Raw genomic sequence first — 22,605 nt, 5'->3', positions numbered from 1 at the left:
CTCAAGTCGATTGTCGATTAATTCATCAGCATAAGCATAATGTCATTAACTACACAGCCCAATTCAAACATTATTAAGGTTCTGCATGGAGTCCTACACCCTCACAAGTGCTTCTTTTACACTGGGAACACACTGAAAACTCTCACACTCTGACTTCATATCTCTGGATATCATCCAATGCTATGGATGCCCTACACAGTTTATGGATGACTACCATGGATGACAGAGTTCTAACCACTCATGTTCAGAGGTCGTGCCAGCTCAACAAGTCTCTTGCCAGTCTGTCTCTTCATTAGTCTCAACTCTTTCTAAAAAGTCAATAGCCAAATACAGACTTCACTCTTAATCCTGCCCCTTTTTCATTCCACAATGGCCTAAAAACAAGCCATTTCAACCCTTCCAGGCACCTGATTCGAGTTAGTGTCACAGGCCTCTCTTGCCTGTCCTCCACCTACAGGTGTTGATTTCTCCATTAACTATGGGCTGTCATAACATAGTCGAATCTGAGATCAGAGTGTTCTTCCACTCCTGGTTCACATCTAACAACTTCATAATGGTCCAGGATGGACCATTTTCATTTTTTTAAGAAAATTATAAAACGTCATCGTTTCTTCATTTTCTGTTATGTAGTTAGTTCATCATATATTTTGCCATGTTATTGTGACTCATCGACTGCATCTTTGTTATTTTTCTTCAGTCATCCATATGAATTTGTCCGTATTTCCCATATTTTTGTTAGTAAAACTCATTTGGAACGAAGAAGCTCATCCAATGAATTTGTCTTTAACATATATATATTGTAAATTTCACACACACACCTATATATGTACCTGGGCAGAGTTAATTGCTCACCTAAAGGGTTAAGTGAGTGTCCTCTGCATTTATACAGAATTTAAGAACAATTAAAATTCTTTACAATGAATCCTTTAAGCTGTTGGCTTCTTGGCTCCATCAAGGCCACTAGAGATAGTGGCTGTCAGGTAAATTCAGTCCTAAAATTACCATAACAATTAAAAAAATGGAAATATAAAATATTTAAAACATTAGTGCCATTAGATTTTTAAGACTATAGGCGATCACTACAATGGTTAAAATCTTTGGAGTTCCACAGTATGTCAAAATATTTCTAGTTTCCTTCCTGATACAGCTACCTCACCTTCTGCCAGGTTCTTCGTGAACTGTTGCGTTCCTCAAGGTTCTGTTTTAATGCCTATTCTTATTATTTATTCGTAATATTCTGCGCTATATCTAATGCTATCCAATTTTATTCTGGTAAATACCTCAGTCATGACCCCTTTTCTGTAGCCCTCATTGAATTTCCTGACATTTCAGTATCATTTCTCTTTCTTAGCTGCTCTTAATTCCACCCCTATGAGTCATTTGGAATTCTGCTTAAAACTAGTAATACACAGTATGTGCTTTTTATATTAATAGAAACTCGACTGAATATCAACTTTTGTTTGGAAATTCTTTTCTTGGACCTCAACCTTCCTCTCAATATAATAGCCATCAAAATTGCAGCCTATTTGTAATGTTAATATCATATCTCAACAATTTCAAAAGTGCTTACAAAATATTGGGGGCTTTTTACAGATCCCAAAGATATTTTACTTCTCAGTTTGGTTTGTCTACAAAAGAATGATTGCATGGCTCACACTCTTGGGAATAGTCACATAATGCTCCTCTTGCAGCTTCTCGCTGTCATTGTGTGTGTGTTGGTGATCCAATACAGTGATAGAATGCTGTGCTTTCTCATTTATCCATTCCACAGTCCTCTTGTGGACAAAGTGCCACCCCCCTTTATCTCTCTGAAACTTTCAATCATTATTCAATTAAAAAATTGAAAATCTTTTGAAACTAATAATGGGTAAATGACCAGAAACTTTAGTATAAAATTCTTAATAACTTGTATAAACAAATATTATCTTCAGCATGTTTTGTGTTATTTGCAGGTGTTCCTGGCTTACCAGGTCCACAAGGCCCAGCCGGTGTTGTTGGTTTCCCAGGGCCCAAAGGAGAGAGGGGTACTCCTGGCTTAAATGGAATCAAAGGGGTACCTGGTAATCCAGGACAACCAGGTAATTATGGGCTTTGCAGCACAGTATAGAGCAGACATGTAGGTGTATAGCAGTGAAGCTCAATTAATAACAGTGTGTGTTTCATTGCAATTCAAACTTGTAAATTCACACTGCCTTGCAAGACTTATTTTGCTATATAAACTATACATAACTTTTGTCCAGCAACAGAATCTGCTTATTGCTTGCATTTTTAGTTGAAATGTGTTTGATTTTATCTCAGTATTTCTTATATTACAGTACTGAAAAGTTTTTCATTTGTTTAAATATGTGTTTGATTTTATTTTATAGTATTTCTTATATTACAGTACTGAAAAAGTTTTTAATTTGTGATCATTGCTACTGAATAAATATAAATTCTCTATTTAAATTTTCTTTGTTGGTTAACATTTATCATATAATAAACAAGCGGTCAGACTTACCGCACACGTGGTCAGACTTACCGCACACGTGGTCAGACTTACCGCACACGTGGTCAGACTTACCGCACACGTGGTCAGACTTACCGCACACGTGGTCAGACTTACCGCACACGTGGTCAGACTTACCGCACACGTGGTCAGACTTACCGCACACGTGGTCAGACTTACTGCCAGATATAACACATACATACCTGCCACACAGTCACCCCTTGCTATCCCTATGTTTGTACAATTAATGCTTTGTTTGAGTGGCAGCAATTTACCACTTCATTGTGATGGATAGTGAGGTACATCAAACAGTTTATTTGTTCAGTTCAAAATTAAATTGATACAGAAATGGTGAACATAGTATAAATGCATAGTACAACTAATCGACAAGATTTCTACTTGTAGGAATAAATGTGCACTTCATAAATATGTCTACCATGAAGGATGTACTTTTTCTATGAATCCATGAATAAATTATGTTAAATTAGCCAATGCTCACCCTTGTGAATCATACAAATCCAGGGAGGAAATTCCTGTTGATGTGTAATGACCTAAGTGTAGTCACAGGACGAGAATTATGTTCATGGTATCCCAGCTTCCCAGTACTCGTTATCATATGACGCTTTGAAACTACTGATGGTATTGGCTTCCACCACCTCATTTAACTTGTTCCAAGCTTCTACCACTTCTGCTCCTCCTTCCACCCACCTACCTCATCCTTCCATCCCTTCCCTGCCTCAACCATCCATGCCAAAATTATTATTATTTGAAACCCTCCTTTCTTAAAGGTTTGTTTGGACGACCTGGAGCCGATGGCACTCCTGGTGCACCTGGACCAAAGGGGGATATGGGCATTGCAGGTTTTCCAGGAAGCCCTGGCATCATTGGGAGACCAGGACAAACTGGATCACCTGGGTTGAAGGGTAACATAGGTTTTCCAGGTTCACCTGGGCTACCAGGCATCCCAGGACGAGAAGGTCTGAGAGGTGATAAAGGCGAACGGGGACCTATGGTGAGTGACCTTTATTTATTAGATTATTTGGTAAATATTGTATTTGAAAGCAGATTGCCATTAACTCTCTCTCTCCCTTCTCTTTCCCCCTCCCCCATCAGCTCTCTGACAGAGATAATTATGGAATGGGGGGAAGAAAAGGGAACTATCAGGAGAAAGTACCAAGCTATTACGACTATATAGCGCTTGGAAGAGGCCAGGATAAGAATTTAAGAAAGAATGGGGGAAAGGAATGGTGCCCAATCACTTGGAAGGAGGGAAGACAACTAAATTGATTAGTTTCAGGTTAGGTCAATACAGGAAGGAAATAAATTAACTAATACTGTACTGTAAATGTATTTATAAATGAGTCAACAAAAGAGACAGTCCTAAGGAAGAAGAACAAAGCTCCATACATTGAAGGTTACAAAGAAGTATTTCTGCAGATTGATATGCCAAATGTGGAGAGAATTACAGCTGCAGCAAAGAGGAAGAAGCACTGATACAAAATAGAAGTGGATAAGCTGCACCCTCCAGGTTGATGACCACAAGGCTAACAACAACAGTAGCATAATACAACTCATCACCTTCCCCACTCTCTCCTACCCCCTCACTCTAACTCCATACCAACACCTCACGCTCCTACCATTTCCCTACCCTGTTCCTTCCTATTCTGCAACCTCATTCCTAAATCCCCCCTCCATGTAACACTGATTCAAACCTAATTATTCCCTACCCATCTCTTCTACAAACACCAGCAACCCCATACCATATACATCCTATACAAGCAGCCACCTACACCAGATATACAAAATAAAAGGCAGATTGTAATTGAGAATGCAAAGAGAGAAGTACAGTGGCGCCTCGATTAACGAATGTAATCTGTTTCAGCACCGAGCTAGTCATGTGAAACCCTCGTCTTGGAAAACAACAACAACAACACTGTCATCGGAGGCATCCAAGAACCAGCGGGAACACTAGGAAGCACCATGTATTTTGCTCATTAATCGAGACAAATTTTCTGCGAGTGGCTTGCTTGTTACTCAAAATGCTCATAACTGGAGCCGCTCGTCACTCGAGGTTCCACTGTATACATTAAAACAATGTATGCCTACATAGATGGCAATACTGTATAACAAGGTTACTTTGAGGTTACCTTGAGGTGCTTCCGGGGCTTAGCGTCCCCGCGGCCCGGTCGTCGACCAGGCCTCCTGGTTGCTGGACTGATCAACCAGGCTGTTGGACGCGGCTGCTCGCAGCCTGACGTATGAGTCACAGCCTGGTTGATCAGGTGGCCAGACTCAATGAATGAAACGAAACTGTCAAAAGTCATGACATAATGCAATATTCCCTGAAGACTGTCATGTTGTAACAAAGGAGTGAGAAGGGGAAGGGGAGTGGCCCCACTTGATTAGGAAGGACTGGACATTCATGCAACTTTTAATCCCAGGCTGTGAATGATTCAGTTACTGTATAACAGGAACCATAACACTGAGAGGACCTAAGATAATAGTAGCAGTGATATGCACCCCTATACAAACTGACAAAAGACCCAGGCAACTTTCCATAAAATGACAAAAGACCCAGGTTTCAAGTACGGAATTATCTCAATTCCTAATCATAGAGACTTCGACCATAGTCAGATATAATGGGAGTACAGGGAACCCCGGAGGGGTGCGTATACAGAAAAAATAATTCAGAGTAAGAATGGTATGTTGATGCTCTTTTCTAGCGTGTTCATGTGATTTAAAGTTAATGCATCTAGTTTGAAATAGAATTTTGTCTTCATGAGTTTAGATTCAAATAATGGAATAAAAAATCAATACACATTGAAATACATTATTTAACAAAATAGCCATTTCAAATACAATGAATAATTTTTATCCATAAAAAGACTTCAAATTTCCCAATCAATTTAGGGCCCGGAAGGTGTGCCAGGAACTTCTGCTGCTAAAGGAGACAAGGGTAGTCAAGGCCTGAAGGGTGATGCAGGTGTGCCAGGACCTCCTGGACCCCGTGGATTACAGGGTATAGCAGGTCCAAAGGGACGTGATGCGTATGGTCTCCCGGGTCCCGCAGGTGACCGAGGACCTCCTGGACCTCCTGGTCTGGATGGCTTGGATGGACAGCCTGGTCCACCAGGAACTAGCGGTGTTCCTGGTTTCCCTGGAGCTAAGGGAGACAGAGTAAGTGTTTAAGGGCATTACTGCCATTTTATCTCTCCTTTTGTCTCTTCTTTCATAGTGCTCCTTTGGATTTATTGGAAAAGTATAGGATAATTCCAAATAATAATACCAGTGTAGTACTTTCATTATTTAACAATTGTATTGCTTCTATAATAAGCTGCAGTATCATATTCAAAGTTATACAGTATTTCAGGTTATTTTAATATGGTTATTTAAGTGTTAGAAGCATCATTAATTATTTACTGGTATTTAGTTAGAGACTTCAAGCTTTGGAGAGCATTTGAAGTGCTGCATTTGAGTTCCTTACCGAGAAATGCATAGAAGACTTTTCTCTTAGTGCAATCCTTCTCTGTAATATTATGTGGGGTTGCATAGAAAGTGGTCAAGCACCAGTACTGTACAGAGGAAGAACAGACTAAATTAGCCAATCAGTAAAAGAAGTACATAATAAAGGTCATAAGTATAATAGTGAATAAAATCTTGCCAAGCTTGCAGCTGAAATAGTGTACAAATTAACATGAAAGACAATTTAAGTATAAAATATTGCAGAGTAATCAGAAGTAAGAAAATTATATGTTAGTATATTAACCTGAATTAAGTAAAAAATTTGGTCATACACATACAGTAGTTGATAATTTTGACAGAAGAGCATACATGAAAAGTTAAAGTCTGTTTATTATAAAATTTATCTAAAGAAATTATAAATACTGTACTGTATAATGATATTTTTCAAGGGATTTCCTGGACTGACTGGACCAGTTGGAGAGGGATGTGTTCCTATCCCAGGTCCTCAAGGGTTAAAAGGCGTTCTAGGCCTGAAGGGTGAACCGGGACTCGATGGTCGTGATGGTGAAAAGGGACTGATGGGCCGTACAGGTGTGTTATTGTTTTAAGTTATCGTTCAAGTACAGTACTGTATAAGGCCTCCAACAAGTGTATACACTATAGTTTCTCACCAATCTAAGTTCGAAAGTACACACACACACAAAAACCTAGAGTGCCAAAATAGTTTAAATTCAAGTTACAGCCATTCATTTTTTATTTTATGTACAATAAAATAAAGCATAGAATGTAATGAAATATCCTTTTCTGATGGGCCACCAGTAGCTGTCTGAGCTCAAGCGCTGGTGTAGCCAAGCCTTGGAATCTTACCAGGCCTCTTAAGAACTATGCTGACCAATTGGAAGCCAAAATCATAGTCTGGGTTCATTGTGCAATGTGAATGGGTGCTTGAAGATCAGAGATTACCCAAAGCAGAGAAAAAATCCACTAGAGAAAATAGGTGAAATAAAACAAGCAAATTAGCAAATTTCTATTTCCTGCTTTAAGGCAATAGACAAACCTTTAAGCTAACCTGGCAAACAATCCTATACTTGATTTGCACAACTGCCACCAGACAGTGGCCCAGATCACTTGTTGTCCCAACCGGGTGTCCACTTCACTCGTTAGCTGCCAATACTACACTTCAAAAATCCTACAGAAAAGAAGGGAACAGAAATGGAAGAGGATGACAGGTGCCCTGGACTGGGATTAGAGAAGCATCAATTGCATGCCAAATGCCCCCCCCCCCCAAGTCCCACAGTGGCATGGCAAGGCTATGGAACACCCAACAAGTAACAAGAAGGTAACACTCTGTTAACTGCCAAAAGCCTCAAGCCCAGATGTTAGCTATCGACACAGATAAAGAGAGCCGTCAAAGTAGCAAACATACATGGAGTTTCGCGGCCAAGCAGGCAGCGCTCTGGTGTCACAGTTCTATGGGCTCGGGTTCGATTCTCAGCCAAGGCAGTAACAAATGGGCAGAGTTTCTTTTGTGAGATGCCCCTTCACCTAGCAGTAAATAAGTACCTAGGAGTTAAACAGCTGCCCGTTCATCATGTTTTCCTGGAAATCCTCGTGCAAAGTGTATTCTTACAAATCAAACGTAATATATTATTTTAAACTCATATCTCAACAAAACTTATTGCACAGTACAAAAGTACCTGTACTCGCTTCACTTCCTCACCACAAATACACAAGTTAGAGTATTACACTCAACATACTTTACTGTAATTATCTAAATGTACTATAATATTGTTTAATATACATAGAAAAGAGTACAGTACTGTACTATATGTGTTACTCTGGAAGCAAGGAAGAGAGGGCAGGCTTCATCCCATCTGCATTATTATGGACGTTTATCTTCAAACACGGCAGCTCTCATTATACTAGCATTACTGTAATTTAGTATTACAGTATATTATACCAGTACAGTATATCTCTTCACATTAATTTTTTGTATTCTTAAATTTTTTACCCTCATTAAGGATGACTTCCGTTACCATGCTAACTAGGTAATATTTGCAATACAAATGATCTCTGAAAAACCTGTAAAAAATATGTCCAAACAATAATCTTAATATTTTCATATTTAGGTTCACCCGGTCCGGATGGATTAACAGGACCTTCGGGTGACAAGGGCACTCCAGGACCTCCAGGCTTACCAGGTGCTGCTGGCCAGAAAGGCAGCAAGGGAGAACCTGGGCTACCTGGTGTTCAAGGAATTGAAGGTAGACCAGGTTTGGATGGTCGCACTGGACCTAAAGGTGACAAAGGAAATGCTGGATTACCAGGTGCAAATGGATTGCCAGGCATAGAAGGACTTAAAGGAGAAAAGGGTAACCCTGGTCCTCAGGGTCCTCGTGGTGAAATAGGCATGACTATGAAGGGTGAAAAGGGCTTGCCTGGTTTACCAGGTAAGCCTGGCCGTAATGGTATAAATGGAGAAAAGGGTGAAAAGGGCGAAATTGGATTTGCTGGATTACCTGGCCAGCGTGGGCCAGCTGGTGACCCAGGTCTCCCTGGTCTTAATGGTGCTAAGGGTGATCGAGGATCACCAGGTCCTGCTGGAGTGCCTGGTCTAGATGGCAGAACTGGAGTTCCTGGTCAGAAAGGCTTACCAGGACCTCCAGGAGAGAAAGGTTACCCAGGCAGGGTAGGACCCATAGGACCACCTGGTCCAAAAGGAGACAATGGTTTCCAAGGTCCTCCAGGATTACCATGCCCCCCAGGACCCAAAGGTGAGAGAGGCATAAATGGTTTGACTGGTCCTCCTGGAGAAAAGGGTATCCGTGGTCCAAAGGGCTTTGATGGCCTGCCAGGTGTATCTGGTAGGCCAGGACCCCAAGGCCCTAAAGGCGACCCAGGATTCCCTGGAATAAATGGTCGTCCTGGCCTCAATGGTCTTAAGGGTCAACGTGGTTTGCCTGGACCACAGGGCCTAAGAGGACCAGAAGGACCTGAAGGTAGTCCAGGTATGCCTGGTATGCCTGGAGTCAAGGGTGACCGTGGCTTTGATGGATTACCAGGAAATGTTGGACCTCCAGGAATGAAGGGAGACCGTGGTTTCGAAGGAGCACCAGGACTTTCTGTGAGTATTGTCGTGTACTAAATTCTGGCTTTCATATTTACTTTAGGAATGCAATTCATTAACACATGTTAGCTGGAATACTGTATTTTCTGTGTAACATTATACTCTATAAGCTTAGCTTAACATTTATTTTTGTTCATATTTTTTCCAAGGGGCCACCAGGATTCCCTGGAAGCAAAGGAGAGGCAGGAAGCAGCTGTCAAGCTCAACAACAGTATTATTCCGGTACATTGGTTGTGCGACATTCCCAGACCACCATTGCCCCACGCTGTGAATTTGGTCATAGCGTTCTTTGGGAAGGCTATTCTCTATTGTATGTTGAAGGCAATGAAAAGGCCCATCATCAAGATTTAGGTAAATATATATAATTTCAATTTAGTTATGATTCTTATTGCAACAACAGAAGTATAATTTTGTAGTTAGCATTGATAATATAACTACCAGTTTTTTTTAGTATATTTCCAAATATTTTTTAAAGCTACAAATATTTTCTAACAGGTTTGGCTGGTTCCTGTGTAAGAAGATTCAGCACAATGCCATTCATGTTCTGTGACTTCAACAATGTATGCAACTATGCATCTAGAAATGACAAGTCATATTGGCTTTCAACAAATGATCCTATTCCTATGATGCCTGTTGCCGACACTGCCATTCGACCATACATATCAAGGTTAGTTTCTATATTTAGTTTATGTTTTTTTTTTAATAATTTGAACGATTGTGACTTGTGTAATGGAAGGTGGCTGGTGGTGTGGAAGGTGACTGTGTTGTGACCCAGGAAGAGAGGAGTACATTTAGATCTCTCAGGAGTACAGTGCTGGTGGAAGTATATTATGAGTGCTCGATGAATTGGGAGGTATGGGGACCAGATGAGAATGTTAGTACAGTACAGTGGAACTTCGGGATACGAACGTCCCTCTTTACAGATTTTTTGGGTTACAGGGCTCAATTTCTTCATAAAATTCTAATTGGGTTACGAGCTTTGCCTCGCCTTACGTAGTTTGTTGATACACATATGGGTTGAATGAGCGTGTGGTTCGTGGTGGCACGGTATATTGTATTTGGGAGGCCAACAGGATGGATGATGGGGGGGGGGGACTGAATGGATGGTGAGGGAAATGCATGGATGGATGGTGGGGAGAACTGGATGGATGGATGGCGGAGGAAACTGGATGAATGGATGGATGGTGGGGGAACTAGATGGATAGATGGTAGGGATAACTGATGGATGGATGAATGGTGAGGGGGAACTGGATGGATGGATGGTGGGGGGAACTGGATGGATGGATGGTGGGGGGGAACTGGATGGATGGATGGATAGGGGGAGCTGGATGGATGGATGGGCAGCTGGTAGTGAGTGGATGGATGTGTAGCAGGATGGGCAGCAAAGTGAGTGGATAGGTGGACAGCAGTGGTCGGGCAGGTGTCAGTGTGTGTTCAGGCAGGCAGTAGTGAGATGGTTAGCAGAGTGGGCATAGTTGGCGTGCAGGCAGCAGAACGCAGGCGGCAGCAACAGAAAGTGGGAGGCAGATGGTAGACAAAGGTGGTGGGTGGCAGGGCAGGCACAGAATGGGTGGGTAGAGTGGGCATAGAGCCAGGAGATAGTGGGTGGATAGCAGGGCAGTCAAAAGATAGAAGGTGGGCAGATGAGTAGCAGGATGGGTGGCAGAGTGGATGGGTAGCAGAGGCGGTGGCGTGAGTGGTCGAGCTTCCGACTAGGACTAACACAGGAGCTGGTCACCCCCAGTCTCTTCCCAAGACCCACCCCCATCCTGCACATTGGACCCTCCCCACTACCTCCATCCCCCCCATCCTGCATTCCTCCCTGCTACCTCCATCCCCACAACTGATCCCCCCTCACCCAGCTGCCCCTCCCAGCCATATGGACAGTATCAATACGGTGGGCTTCCTTGCTACCAGCTGTTGGAGCGAGAGGCAGACTCCCTCAGCACCTGTCATTAAGCTCTTTTTCTTTACTGACTGTGAAAGGGTGTCTTAAGGGTGGCCAGTTAGAGGAATGTCACCATGGCATGTTTGTAGGTGACTGATCTGCATCATTAGCTTATTCACGTAATGTCGATTGACATCTAATGTATACAGTATTTGTATGTATACTGTATGTTTTTAAAACAAGGGTACATGTAGATAAACAGATCTTCATTCTTTATAACTTATCATCAAGATAAACTCTCTTCATCTTTTGTCAGATGTGTGGTATGCGAGGCTCCAGCAAATGTGATTGCTGTCCACAGCCAGTCATTGAGTATCCCGGAGTGTCCCAATGGATGGTCCGGCATGTGGATTGGCTACTCCTTTGTTATGGTATGGCCAACTATTTTTGTTTTTCCTGTTTTCTACATTGTTATGAGCACAAATTAATGGCAGCACATAGGCACATATGCCCTAATATAAAATATCCGTAATAAACGGACGATGTTTCGCCTTGAAACTTTGTTTCCATTGCATAACAAAAACTTTGTGAATTATATGCCTTTATTCATGTGTTTCTATATCAATGAAAATGTATTGTTCTAATCTTCATTAATCATTATAATCATAATCATTACAGGTATTATCATTTATCATTATCATACCAGTACTTTAATTTTCATCATCATCAATGCTGACATATCTAAGCTAGTTAGGTATAAATCTCTTTAAGTCTATACAAGTACAGTACAGGTACTATGCTGTATATGCAGCATTCATTGTTAGTTGATTTATCTTTTTAAAGATGGATCCAGTGCTGTAGTGTGACATACTAGGAATAAAGTCAACCTTGTAGCTTTTGATCAGGTATATTAAAGCTTATGGTAGTGGGTATAAGCTGTAATAAAAAATATGTGAAAAGTAAAAGATCAAAAGATCCTATGATCAAGAATACATTATTTTCTGAACTCTCCTATTTAGCTGCACTCTAAGGTAAGGTCCGATATGTCTGTAAGATAAGATCACCTGTGGTTAGGCAACATTACATGCTCGGCACCAGTGACAATTTTTGTAGTGACCTCTAAATGTGCAGTATAGGTGCTAGGGCAGTGATTTCCAACAAATGGGTCACGTCCCACCAGTTGGCACTGATAACCGAGTCAGTCAAGTTTTAGCTATCCAGAGAACACAGCCAAGACAGATGCAATTGAACATATTAGGTTCAGTGTATAGCAGGGTGTCACAGGTCTTTTTGAGTACATATTAGAAAACAGGGCCAAGAGTCAACAAAAGTTGGGAAACACTATGCTTGGGAGTTACCGTAGAACCTTAAATCCAACACAGAATGGCCGAAAGAGGGTTATATACTTTGTCACATTATTGTGACTTAAAATCTGCATATTAAGTAGGTATATTGGGTATATTAGCGTTTCGTATGCCCGAAATGCTATGCGTGCTAGTGGTTTTACAAGAATGTAAAATCAACATCATTTCTATGTACTCTCTTAACCCCCAATGTACCCTCTTGTATTTAAGTAAATAAATAAATAAATAAGATGTTACTTATACGAGTTTAAGAATGACATGCAGAATTAAGAACTTAAAACTATTATACAGTATGAAGACTTAATGCATGTATAGTAATCAAGGTGGTATTAGTAATAGGCTAACTCATTATATTTTCAATATTTAATGATTTTGAACGTAATATTGAAGGTAATCAGTCCTGAACTGTGTTAACTGAGAACTTATAAAGCTATTTAAGAATACAGTGTACAAATGCAGTATTGGACTTTTTTTTAAAAGGCCTAAACAGAATTAAATTATGGCCAATACAGTACTGTATACATATAATACATAAGGTGATATATTAATGGTTGATATATTCATATTCCATTGATAATTAATGGTTGATATATTCATATTCCATTGATAATGGTTGATGTACTGTATTCATATTCCAATTACAATTAATAGTTGATGTGAAAAAGTGTGCAGGTTCAAATCCTCTTCAGTACTCATACTGATTTTCTCATTGATGGATTACGTTAATGTGATTTCATTGTGCATGTACAGTGGTTAACGTACTATATTTATGCTCTAACTAAACACAACTTTCAATCTGCAGCACACAGCTGCCGGTGCAGAAGGCGGCGGCCAGTCCCTCAGCAGTCCAGGTTCGTGTCTCGAGGACTTCAGAGCTACGCCATTCATAGAGTGCAATGGAGCAAGAGGAACTTGCCACTACTTTGCCAACAAATTTAGTTTCTGGCTTGCCACAATTGAGGAAAGAGAACAATTTTCACGGCCTGTCTCAGAGACTCTCAAAGCTGGCAGTTTACTCACTCGGGTCTCAAGATGCCAAGTTTGTATTAAGAACTAATTTAAGGGAAAGGGTGGAAACGTTTTTTTTTATTATTAATAGTTGTTAATTATTAGAGCTAAATCAAGAAACTGTCAATCAGAAATGACAGACTACTGTCAAAATTTTCAATCAGATGCCAATAATTGAATAAGCTTTTTGCTTATTGGTTTTATTTTATATTATATAAATGCCAGTGTAAATAGATTATATGTCATTGTCTAGTCTATGTGGCTTCTTACCATTAGCATTTATGAAGCTCATCATTACCATGTAATCACCAACAAGTATGTAAAAGTGAATTGGAAAAATGACTACCTATAAATCAGCCATTTAGTTAGTTGTATAAATGCATTATGTTACTAACTAACGTTCAGACTCTCAAACACATTGTTTTCTGCTCAAATAATGATGTTAATTAAATGTCTTCCTTATGTCCACAAGGTGCTGCCTCTCTCTGTGAGATTGTTGTATTATTGAGTTTTTGCAAGAGCTCATTAGAAAATTTGCCCTATTTAAACATTATATGTATGAAATTGTATACTGTATGCACATTGCTGAGCTCCAACATATTTGGTATTTCCCCAAATGTAGACTGCTGTAAGTTAGACAAAAAAAAAGAAAAAATATAAATTAATATTTAACCTTGTTATAAATTGTGGTGCTACATGTTTATAGCTTTAGTATAGGCATATATTAAGTTTTTAATTACCGTACTCTACTTTTCTAATTTAGCGTTTATCGGGTTGACACTGCCATACCAAGGGCCTCCTAAGAGGTTCTTGCTTTAAGTTTAGGTCATATTCCAATTCCTTCTTTGATAAACGATATTTTTTCATTACTTCTGCGATAAATATGGGATTTTCTATTGGAAAAGTCCATAATTATGTCAGAACTATTATTAACTAATAAATAAAATTATATAAAGATATGATTTTTGTCTAATTCTTTATCACTGCCATATCTTAAACTTTTTCAATAAAATTTTACTTCCACTATTGCTTTAACTTTTGTATTTTTTTGTTATCCCTTTGAATATTATTTAAAAATAGTAACAAAAAATATATATATTACTTCAAACTTGATTGGTGTGTCCATCAATCTATGAGCTGCATGGCCTGAGATGTCCAGGCTTAATGTCAATTGTTCTGGGGCTGTGTGGCCAGGTGTTCTCAGGGGAGATTCTAATGAGCAGTCAAGATAACATCACCATCTGTTTCATCCACCAATAACCAAATACACTCTTTTGTTCCATGCCCAAATTTTATGGAATAAACCCTTCCTAGCCTTCCCAAACCATTATTATCTTATGAGTGCTGTATATGTATAGTATTCAATGCAGACGATGAGTCACAATAACGTGGCTGAAGTATGTTGACCAGACCACACACTAGAAGGTGAAGGGACGACGATGTTTCGAACCGTCCTGGACCTGGAGCTGGACCTGGACAATCGAATTGAGAATGGCCCAGGACGGACCAAAACATCATCGTCCCTTCACCTTCTAGTATTCAATATGAATTCTATTAAAACAGAAACAAATATAAATAAGCCAGGTCACCCTCAGAGCAGTGAACTGCAGTAATTTGTGAGGAATGTCTTATAAAGATATATTATGCACATTCAATGGATGACCCAGGTGTGTCTGCAACATGTATAAATGGAAGGGGACAGAAACCTGGAGATTGTCAACTCTCAACCTTACTATAATATTCCTAATAATTCTGCATTAGTGCACTGTGCTAATCATTTCTTTCTTTGTTACTTTAAGAGTGGATCACACCTTTCTGTATAGCAAAGAAGTTTGTTGCTCTTTACCTTCATAACCCCTAATGAAGGATGTAGTAACCTGCCTGTCTCTACATTTAGGCTACCACGCCCTGAAACTTCTCCGGTGTCCCTCTATCCCTTCCAAGGGACTAATCACAGCCTGCTTGCACATCACCAGCATCCTATCACCTGAAATGCTGTCAGGCTGGACTTGTAACATATCTTCAGTTGGGTTTCTGGTATTCCTCTTGCAGTCATCGGGAGGACAAATCCTTCATACAAACTGCACTTACTATCAAGAAGAAGGTATTCCTCTTGAATTATGTCTCATCATCTTGGAGGATTTATTTTACTTTGGTGATATTCATCAGTCGAGATGAGGACGAAGGCTGCGGTGTTATCTGCTCTCCGGATTGTGATGTTCTCTATATACTTATGTTGCTGAGCTGCTTCTTTGTGTTTATTATCCAGGGTGTTACTCCTGTAGTCTTCCCTTGGGGGAGACATGTATACGTAGACAGCCGGAGTAGCCATGAGGCCTTTACTAGGAGTCCTCTTTTCTGAGGTTGGAAGAAAACGCACTCAGACTGGGGACTTGTTTATCTTATAATAGTAAATAATAAATTAAATAATAATAAATTAATAATAAATAATACATATAATAATATATACATATAATAAAAAATATAATAATAAATAGTGTAATGATAAGCAATTATTTTTTCTATACGGGAACACTAGGAAAACTTCAAAACCACAAAAGTAGCTGCAGATACATCGATGATATATTCGTATGTGTGAAAGACCTCCAGGAACTGTCACGATTAAAGGATCAATTAATCCTAAACTCAGTGCTTAACTTTGCCCATGAACTAGGCATCGATGGTGGACTCCCTTTCCTCCATGTCTACGTGAGAACCAAAGACAACACTTTCACTATACAAGTTTATATTAAACCCGCCAACATTGGAATGTGTATGAATGGTCACTCCGAATGTCCAGACAGATATAAGACTAGTGTAATAAACGCATTTATACGCAGAGCCCTGACTCATTGTTCCGACTTATATAACATCCACAAGGAACTGGAGAGAAGCCGTCAAGAGGAGTGAATCTGTCTGAGGAAATGTACTAAGTGGGGTGCCACAGGGGTCCATTTTGGGGCCAAACCTTTTTGTCATATACATCAATGACATAGATGAGAATATTACAAACCACATCATCAGATTTGCAGATGACACTAAGATCTATGGTAAAGTGGAAAGTAAAGGTAACACAAACGAGGAGCAACGGGTTCAAGCTCAACAAACCACAATATAGGACGGAAAACAGGCGATGCTTTTCCATCCATAGGGTTGGAAACCCATGGAACCGCCTACCCGCCGAAGGCATAGACACCAAAACTCTGCTGAGTTTTAAAATACAGCTGGAAAAGATCATCAGGGCAAATAGGGGGGACCTTTGACAAGCCGCCGGCTACCTGTCCACTAGTATTAGTGGCTTTCAGGTAAAGTATTAATAAACAACGTGTAGACGAATAGAAAACTCAACACCCATATCAGAGAAGATATTTAGAAAAATGGTATAACATTTCTCCCATAAAACTTTATTACAAAATCCACTATGAGCTCTTTTAAATGGCAGAATTTAGCCATTTTGCATAACAATTTTATATTTGTAATTAACAAGAGATAAAACAGAAAGCCATAAGCGAGATCGGTGTACTCAACACTCCCCAAAGGAGGCGAGGCTGTAGCAAATACCTTCCTGTGATTGGCTGTTGCAAAGAATGCCAACACTCTTTCTATGAATGAAATGCAAACTAAGAAATACGTCCTTTTCCACATCATGTTTTGTCCCTGACAGAAATGTTTATCTAACTTAATAATGTAGTCCAATAAGAGGGCGGAGCATCGTATCATCGATGTTATAGATTATTATTATTATTATTATTATTATTATTATTGTCAGGCAACTCCCACTGCAGACGGGAGAAGTTAGGTAGCCAGGCCAGATTTCTATAACACTTTTATATAATGGAATATTTAGTTATCACTTTATTAATACTTTTAAATAATTAACACGTCACGTTTTAGGTAGATTAAAGTTGAAACAGCATGCCATAAGTAGGACTGGTAAGCAGAATAAAGATATAATTTATGAAGTGGATGGCACCTTTAACTGATCCCTTCCTGTGATTGGCTGTGCTGAATGTCAACAAAGAATATCTACCAATGACATGGAAGCAAGTGGGGGGGGGGGGGACTTCTTACTTCAACACAACAACCCGCCTTATGGGCTGCTGTTTGGCTATTTATAGTGCGTTGGAAAAATCAGAGATGGCGCTAGGTGTATTTTGAAGGGTAAAATGTTAATAGTGCAATTTGATTCCAACAGATGGCATAAGCTGTATCTTATGACTACTATTTACCATGACTTCTTGATAGTGTTCTTTTCTGCCGACAGATGGCATCAGCTGTATTATTATTACTTCCGAATTCCCTTTAAACTGATCCACAAATCCCGTAGCTTATGATAAAGTTTTATTCAATGCTGGTATTAGGTAACTGAAGTTCTGCAATTATTTTTTTTATCTACTGTTGATGATATCATCATATAACGTCTGGTTAGGATGTTTGTCGTATATACGGTGTTAATTGTTGTTGAATTTATTGTAATTGTAATTCATATTAATTGTTGGGTTAATTATAATTGGATATTCTCTTTAATTGTTGTTCTTAACTCCCTCCCAGGCTGAGAGCCTGGGAGCTCCATGGGGGACGAGAGCCTGGGAGGACTGTATTTTTCACACCACCATGAGAGGATTGTAATGTAAATAAATAAATAAATAAATGTTTATTCAGGTAAAGTACATACATACAAGTGGTTATTCAAAAATTGATCGATTTATAGATAGAGCTGGTACATACAATGTCTAAAGCCACTATTACGCAATACGTTTCGGGCAGGAAAAACATTAAAGACTAAAACTTAATACTAATTGAGATTAAAGTATAAAATGTGTTGAGAACAAATAAAAATAAAAAAGTGGGGAACATGGCAGAAAAAGCAGCACAAATACAATTAGGTAGACAAACAGCGTTGTTTAAAAAACAGACATGGGTTGACAATATAGGGGTAAGGTAGGTTACAGGGAATTTATTAGGTAGTGCTTCGTTTTTATCTTAAACTAGTTAAGAGAGGTACAGTCTTTAACATGGTTGGGAAGGTCATTCCACATTCTGGGTCCCTTGATTTGTAGAGCATTTCTAGTTTGATTAAGTCGTACTCTTGGAATATCAGAACGGTATTAGTTTCTGGTGTGGTGTTCATGGGTTCTGTTACAACCTTCAATGAAGCTTTTGAGGTCAGGATTGGCATTACAGTTCAGCGTTTTATATATGTATAATACACATGAGAGGATGTGCAGTGACTTAATATCTAACATATTCAGAGATTTGAGTAGGGGTACCGAGTGATGTCTGGGGCCAGAGTTGGATATTGTCCTAATAGCAGCTTTGTGTTGAGTAATCAGAGGACATAAATGATTTTGGGTAGTAGAACCCCAAGCACAAATACCATAGTTGAGATTTGGATAGATGAGGGAGTAATAGAGCGTCACCAGGGCAAGGCGAGGTATATAATATCTAATCTTGGAAAGAATGCCAACAGTTTTTGAAACTTTTTTTTATGTATTTAGAATGTGACCCTGGAAATTCAGCTTGTGGTCAGTGTGAACGCCAAGGAATTTGCCATCTATTTTGTTACAAATTTGGGTATTGTTTATCCTGAGATTTATTTGATTAGAGGATTTATTGCCAAACAGAATATAGAAAGTTTTGTCAATGTTAAGGGTGAGTTTGTTGGCAGTTAGCCAAAGATGGACTTTATTTAGCTCAGTATTTACTGTGGCATTTAGAGCAAGGGGGTCAGGACTGGAGTAAATGAAGGTTGTGTCGTCAGCAAATAGAATTGGTTTGAGGTGTTGGGAGGCATTTGGAAGGTCATTAATGTAGATGAGAAAGAGGAGAGGGCCAAGTATGCTGCCCTGAGGAACACCGAAGTTGATATCTTCAGTTGGGTTTCTGGAATTCCTCTTGCAGTCATCGGGAGGACAAATCCTTCATGCAAACTGCACTTACTATCAAGAAGAAGGTATTCCTCTTGAATTTTGTCTCATCTTGGAGGATTTATTTTACTTTGGGGATATTCATCAGTCGGGATGAGGACGAAGGGTACGGTGTTATCTGCTCTCCGGATTGTGATGTTCTCTATGGACTTGTGTTGCTGCTGGGCTGCTTCTTTGTGTTTATTATCCAGGGTGTTACTCCTGTAGTCTTCCCTTGGGGGAGACATGTATACGCAGATAGCCGGAGTAGCCATGAGGCCTCTACTGGGAGTCCTCTTTGCTAACTTCTATACGGGAACACTAGAAAAACTTCAAAACGACAAAAGTAGCTGCAGATACATCGATGATATATTTGTATGTGTGAAAGACCTCCAGGAACTGTCACGATTAAAGGATCAATTAATCCTAAACTCAGTGCTTAACTTTACCCATGAACTATAGGCATCGATGGTGGACTCCCTTTCCTCCATGTCTACGTGAGAACCAAAGACAACACTTTCACTATACAAGTTTATATTAAACCCGCCAACATTGGAATGTGTATGAATGGTCACTCCGAATGTCCAGACAGATATAAGACTAGTGTAATAAACGCATTTATACGCAGAGCCCTGACTCATTGTTCCGACTTATATAACATCCACAAGGAACTGGAGAGAAGCCGTCAAGAGGAGTGAATCTGTCTGAGGAAATGTACTAAGTGGGGTGCCACAGGGGTCCATTTTGGGGCCAAACCTTTTTGTCATATACATCAATGACATAGATGAGAATATTACAAACCACATCATCAAATTTGCAGATGACACTAAGATCTATGGTAAAGTGGAAAGTAAAGGTAACACAAACGAGGAGCAACGGGTTCAAGCTCAACAAACCACAATATAGGACGGAAAACAGGCGATGCTTTTCCATCCATAAGGTTGGAAACCCGTGGAACCGCCTACCCGCCGAAGGCATAGACACCAAAACTCTGCTGAGTTTTAAAATACAGCTGGAAAAGATCATCAGGGCAAATAGGGGGGACCTTTGACAAGCCGCCGGCTACCTGTCCACTAGTATTAGTGGCCCTCAGGTAAAGTATTAATAAACAACGTGTAGACGAATAGAAAACTCAACACCCATATCAGAGAAGATATTTAGAAAAATGGTATAACATTTCTCCCATAAAACTTTATTACAAAATCCACTATGAGCTCTTTTAAATGGCAGAATTTAGCCATTTTGCGTAACAACTTTACATTTGTAATTAACAAGAGATAAAACAGAAAGCCATAAGCGAGATCGGTGTACTCAACACTCCCCAAAGGAGGCGAGGCTGTAGCAAATACCTTCCTGTGATTGACTGTTGCAAAGAATGCCAACACTCTTTCTATGAATGAAATGCAAACTAAGAAATACGTCCTTATCCACATCATGTTTTGTCCCTGACAGAAATGTTTATCTAACTTAATAATGTACTCCAATAAGAGGGCGGAGCATCGTATCATCGATGTTATAGATTATTATTATTATTGTCAGGCAACTCCCACTGCAGACGGGAGAAGTTAGGTAGCCAGGCCAGATTTCTATAACACTTTTTTATAATATAATATTTAGTTATCACTTTATTAATACTTTTAAATAATTAACACTTTACGTTTTAGGTAGATTAAAGTAGAAACAGCATGCCATAAGTAGGACTGGTAAGCAGAACAAAGATATAATTTATGAAGTGGATGGCACCTTTAGCTGATCCCTTCCTGTGATTGGCTGTGCTGAATGTCAACAAAGAGTTTCTACCAATGACATGGAAGCAAGTGGGGGGTTGGGGGGACTTCTTACTTCAACACAACAACCCGCCTTATGGGCTGCTGTTTGGCTATTTATAGTGCGTTGGAAAAATCAGAGATGGCGCTAGGTGTATTTTGAAGGGTAAAATGTTAATAGTGCAATTTGATTCCAACAGATGGCATAAGCTGAATCTTATGGCTACTATTTACCATGACTTCTTGATAGTGTTCTTTTCTGCCGACAGATGGCATCAGCTGTATTATTATTAAAAAAATAAATAAAAAATAAAATGTTTATTCAGGAAAGGTACATACATACAAGAGATTTTACATAAATTGATCGATTTATAGATAGAGCTAGTATATACAATGCCTAAAGCCACTATTACGCAAAGCGTTTCGGGCAAGTAAAACGTTAATGACTAAAACTTAATACTAATTGAGTATACAGAATAAAATGTGTTGAGAACAAATAAAAATAAAGATAAAAAGGGGGGGAACATGGCTGAAAAGCAGCACAAATACAATTAGGTAGACAAACAGCGTTGTTTAAGAAAACAGACATGGGTTGACAATAGAGAGGTAAGGTGATTGATTGATTGATGAAGATTAAGCCACCCAAGAGGTGGCACGGGCATGAATAGCCCGTAAGTGGTGGCCCTTTCGAGCCATTACCAGTATCAAAAGATGATACTGGAGATCTGTGGAGGCGCAACTCCACCCTGCGTGACGGGAGATGTCTCCCGGACCAAGTGGTGACCAAATGGTGAGGGGTAAGGTAGGTTACAGGGAATTTATTAGGTAGTGCTTCTTTTTTTCTTAAACTGGTTGAGAGAGGTACAGTCTTTAACATGGTTGGGAAAGTCATTCCACGTTCTGGGTCCCTTGATTTGTAGAGCATTTCTAGTTTGATTAAGTCGTACTCATGGAATATCAAAACTGAATTTATTTCTGGTGCGGTGCTCATGGGCTCTGTTATAATCTTCAATGAAGCTTTTGAGGTCAGTATTGGCATTACAGTTCAGCGTTTTATATATGTATAATACGCATGAGAGAATGTGCAGTGACTTAATATCTAACATGTTCAGAGATTTGAGTAGGGGTACCGAGTGATGTCTGTGGCCAGAGTTGGATATTGTCCTAATAGCAGCTTTGTGTTGAGTAATTAGAGGACGCAAATGATTTTGGGTAGTAGAACCCCAAGCACAAATACCATAGTTGACATATGGATAGATGAGGGAGTAATAGAGAGTCACCAGGGCATAGCGTGGTACATAATATCTGATCTTAGAAAGAATGCCCACAGTTTTTGAAACTTTTTTTTATATATTTAGAATGTGTCCCTGGAAATTCAGCTTGTGATCAATGAGAATGCCAAGGAATTTGCCATCTAATTTGTTACAAATTTGGGTATTGTTTATTTTGAGATTTATTTGATTAGAGGATTTATTGCCAAACAGAATATAGAAAGTTTTGTCAATGTTAAGGGTGAGTTTGTTGGCAGTTAGCCAAAGATGGACTTTATTTAGCTCAGTATTTACTGTGGCATTTAGAGCAAGGGGGTCAGGACTGGAG

The 22,605-nt window shown here is 39.5% G+C and overlaps 1 protein-coding gene across 1 annotated transcript in view; it reads left to right on the top strand.

The window, feature by feature from the left end:
- Positions 1-14,369, top strand: part of Col4a1 (Collagen type IV alpha 1) — a 163,522-nt gene extending 149,153 nt beyond the window's left edge. The window contains exons 19-27 of the mRNA XM_069303481.1: positions 1,953-2,078; positions 3,274-3,497; positions 5,396-5,662; positions 6,397-6,538; positions 8,077-9,071; positions 9,224-9,425; positions 9,570-9,741; positions 11,279-11,393; positions 13,129-14,369. Of these exons, the coding sequence (XP_069159582.1) occupies positions 1,953-2,078; positions 3,274-3,497; positions 5,396-5,662; positions 6,397-6,538; positions 8,077-9,071; positions 9,224-9,425; positions 9,570-9,741; positions 11,279-11,393; positions 13,129-13,383 (2,498 nt within the window). The 3' untranslated portion in view covers positions 13,384-14,369. The remainder of the gene's footprint in view (positions 1-1,952; positions 2,079-3,273; positions 3,498-5,395; positions 5,663-6,396; positions 6,539-8,076; positions 9,072-9,223; positions 9,426-9,569; positions 9,742-11,278; positions 11,394-13,128) is intronic.
- Positions 14,370-22,605: the final 8,236 nt, after the last annotated feature.

This window comes from Procambarus clarkii, chromosome 50 (genome assembly GCF_040958095.1).
Source record: "Procambarus clarkii isolate CNS0578487 chromosome 50, FALCON_Pclarkii_2.0, whole genome shotgun sequence".
Lineage (NCBI taxonomy): Eukaryota > Metazoa > Arthropoda > Malacostraca > Decapoda > Cambaridae > Procambarus > Procambarus clarkii.
The sequence above is the reverse complement of the archived record's forward strand: the minus strand, read 5'-3'. Positions and strand labels throughout refer to the sequence as shown.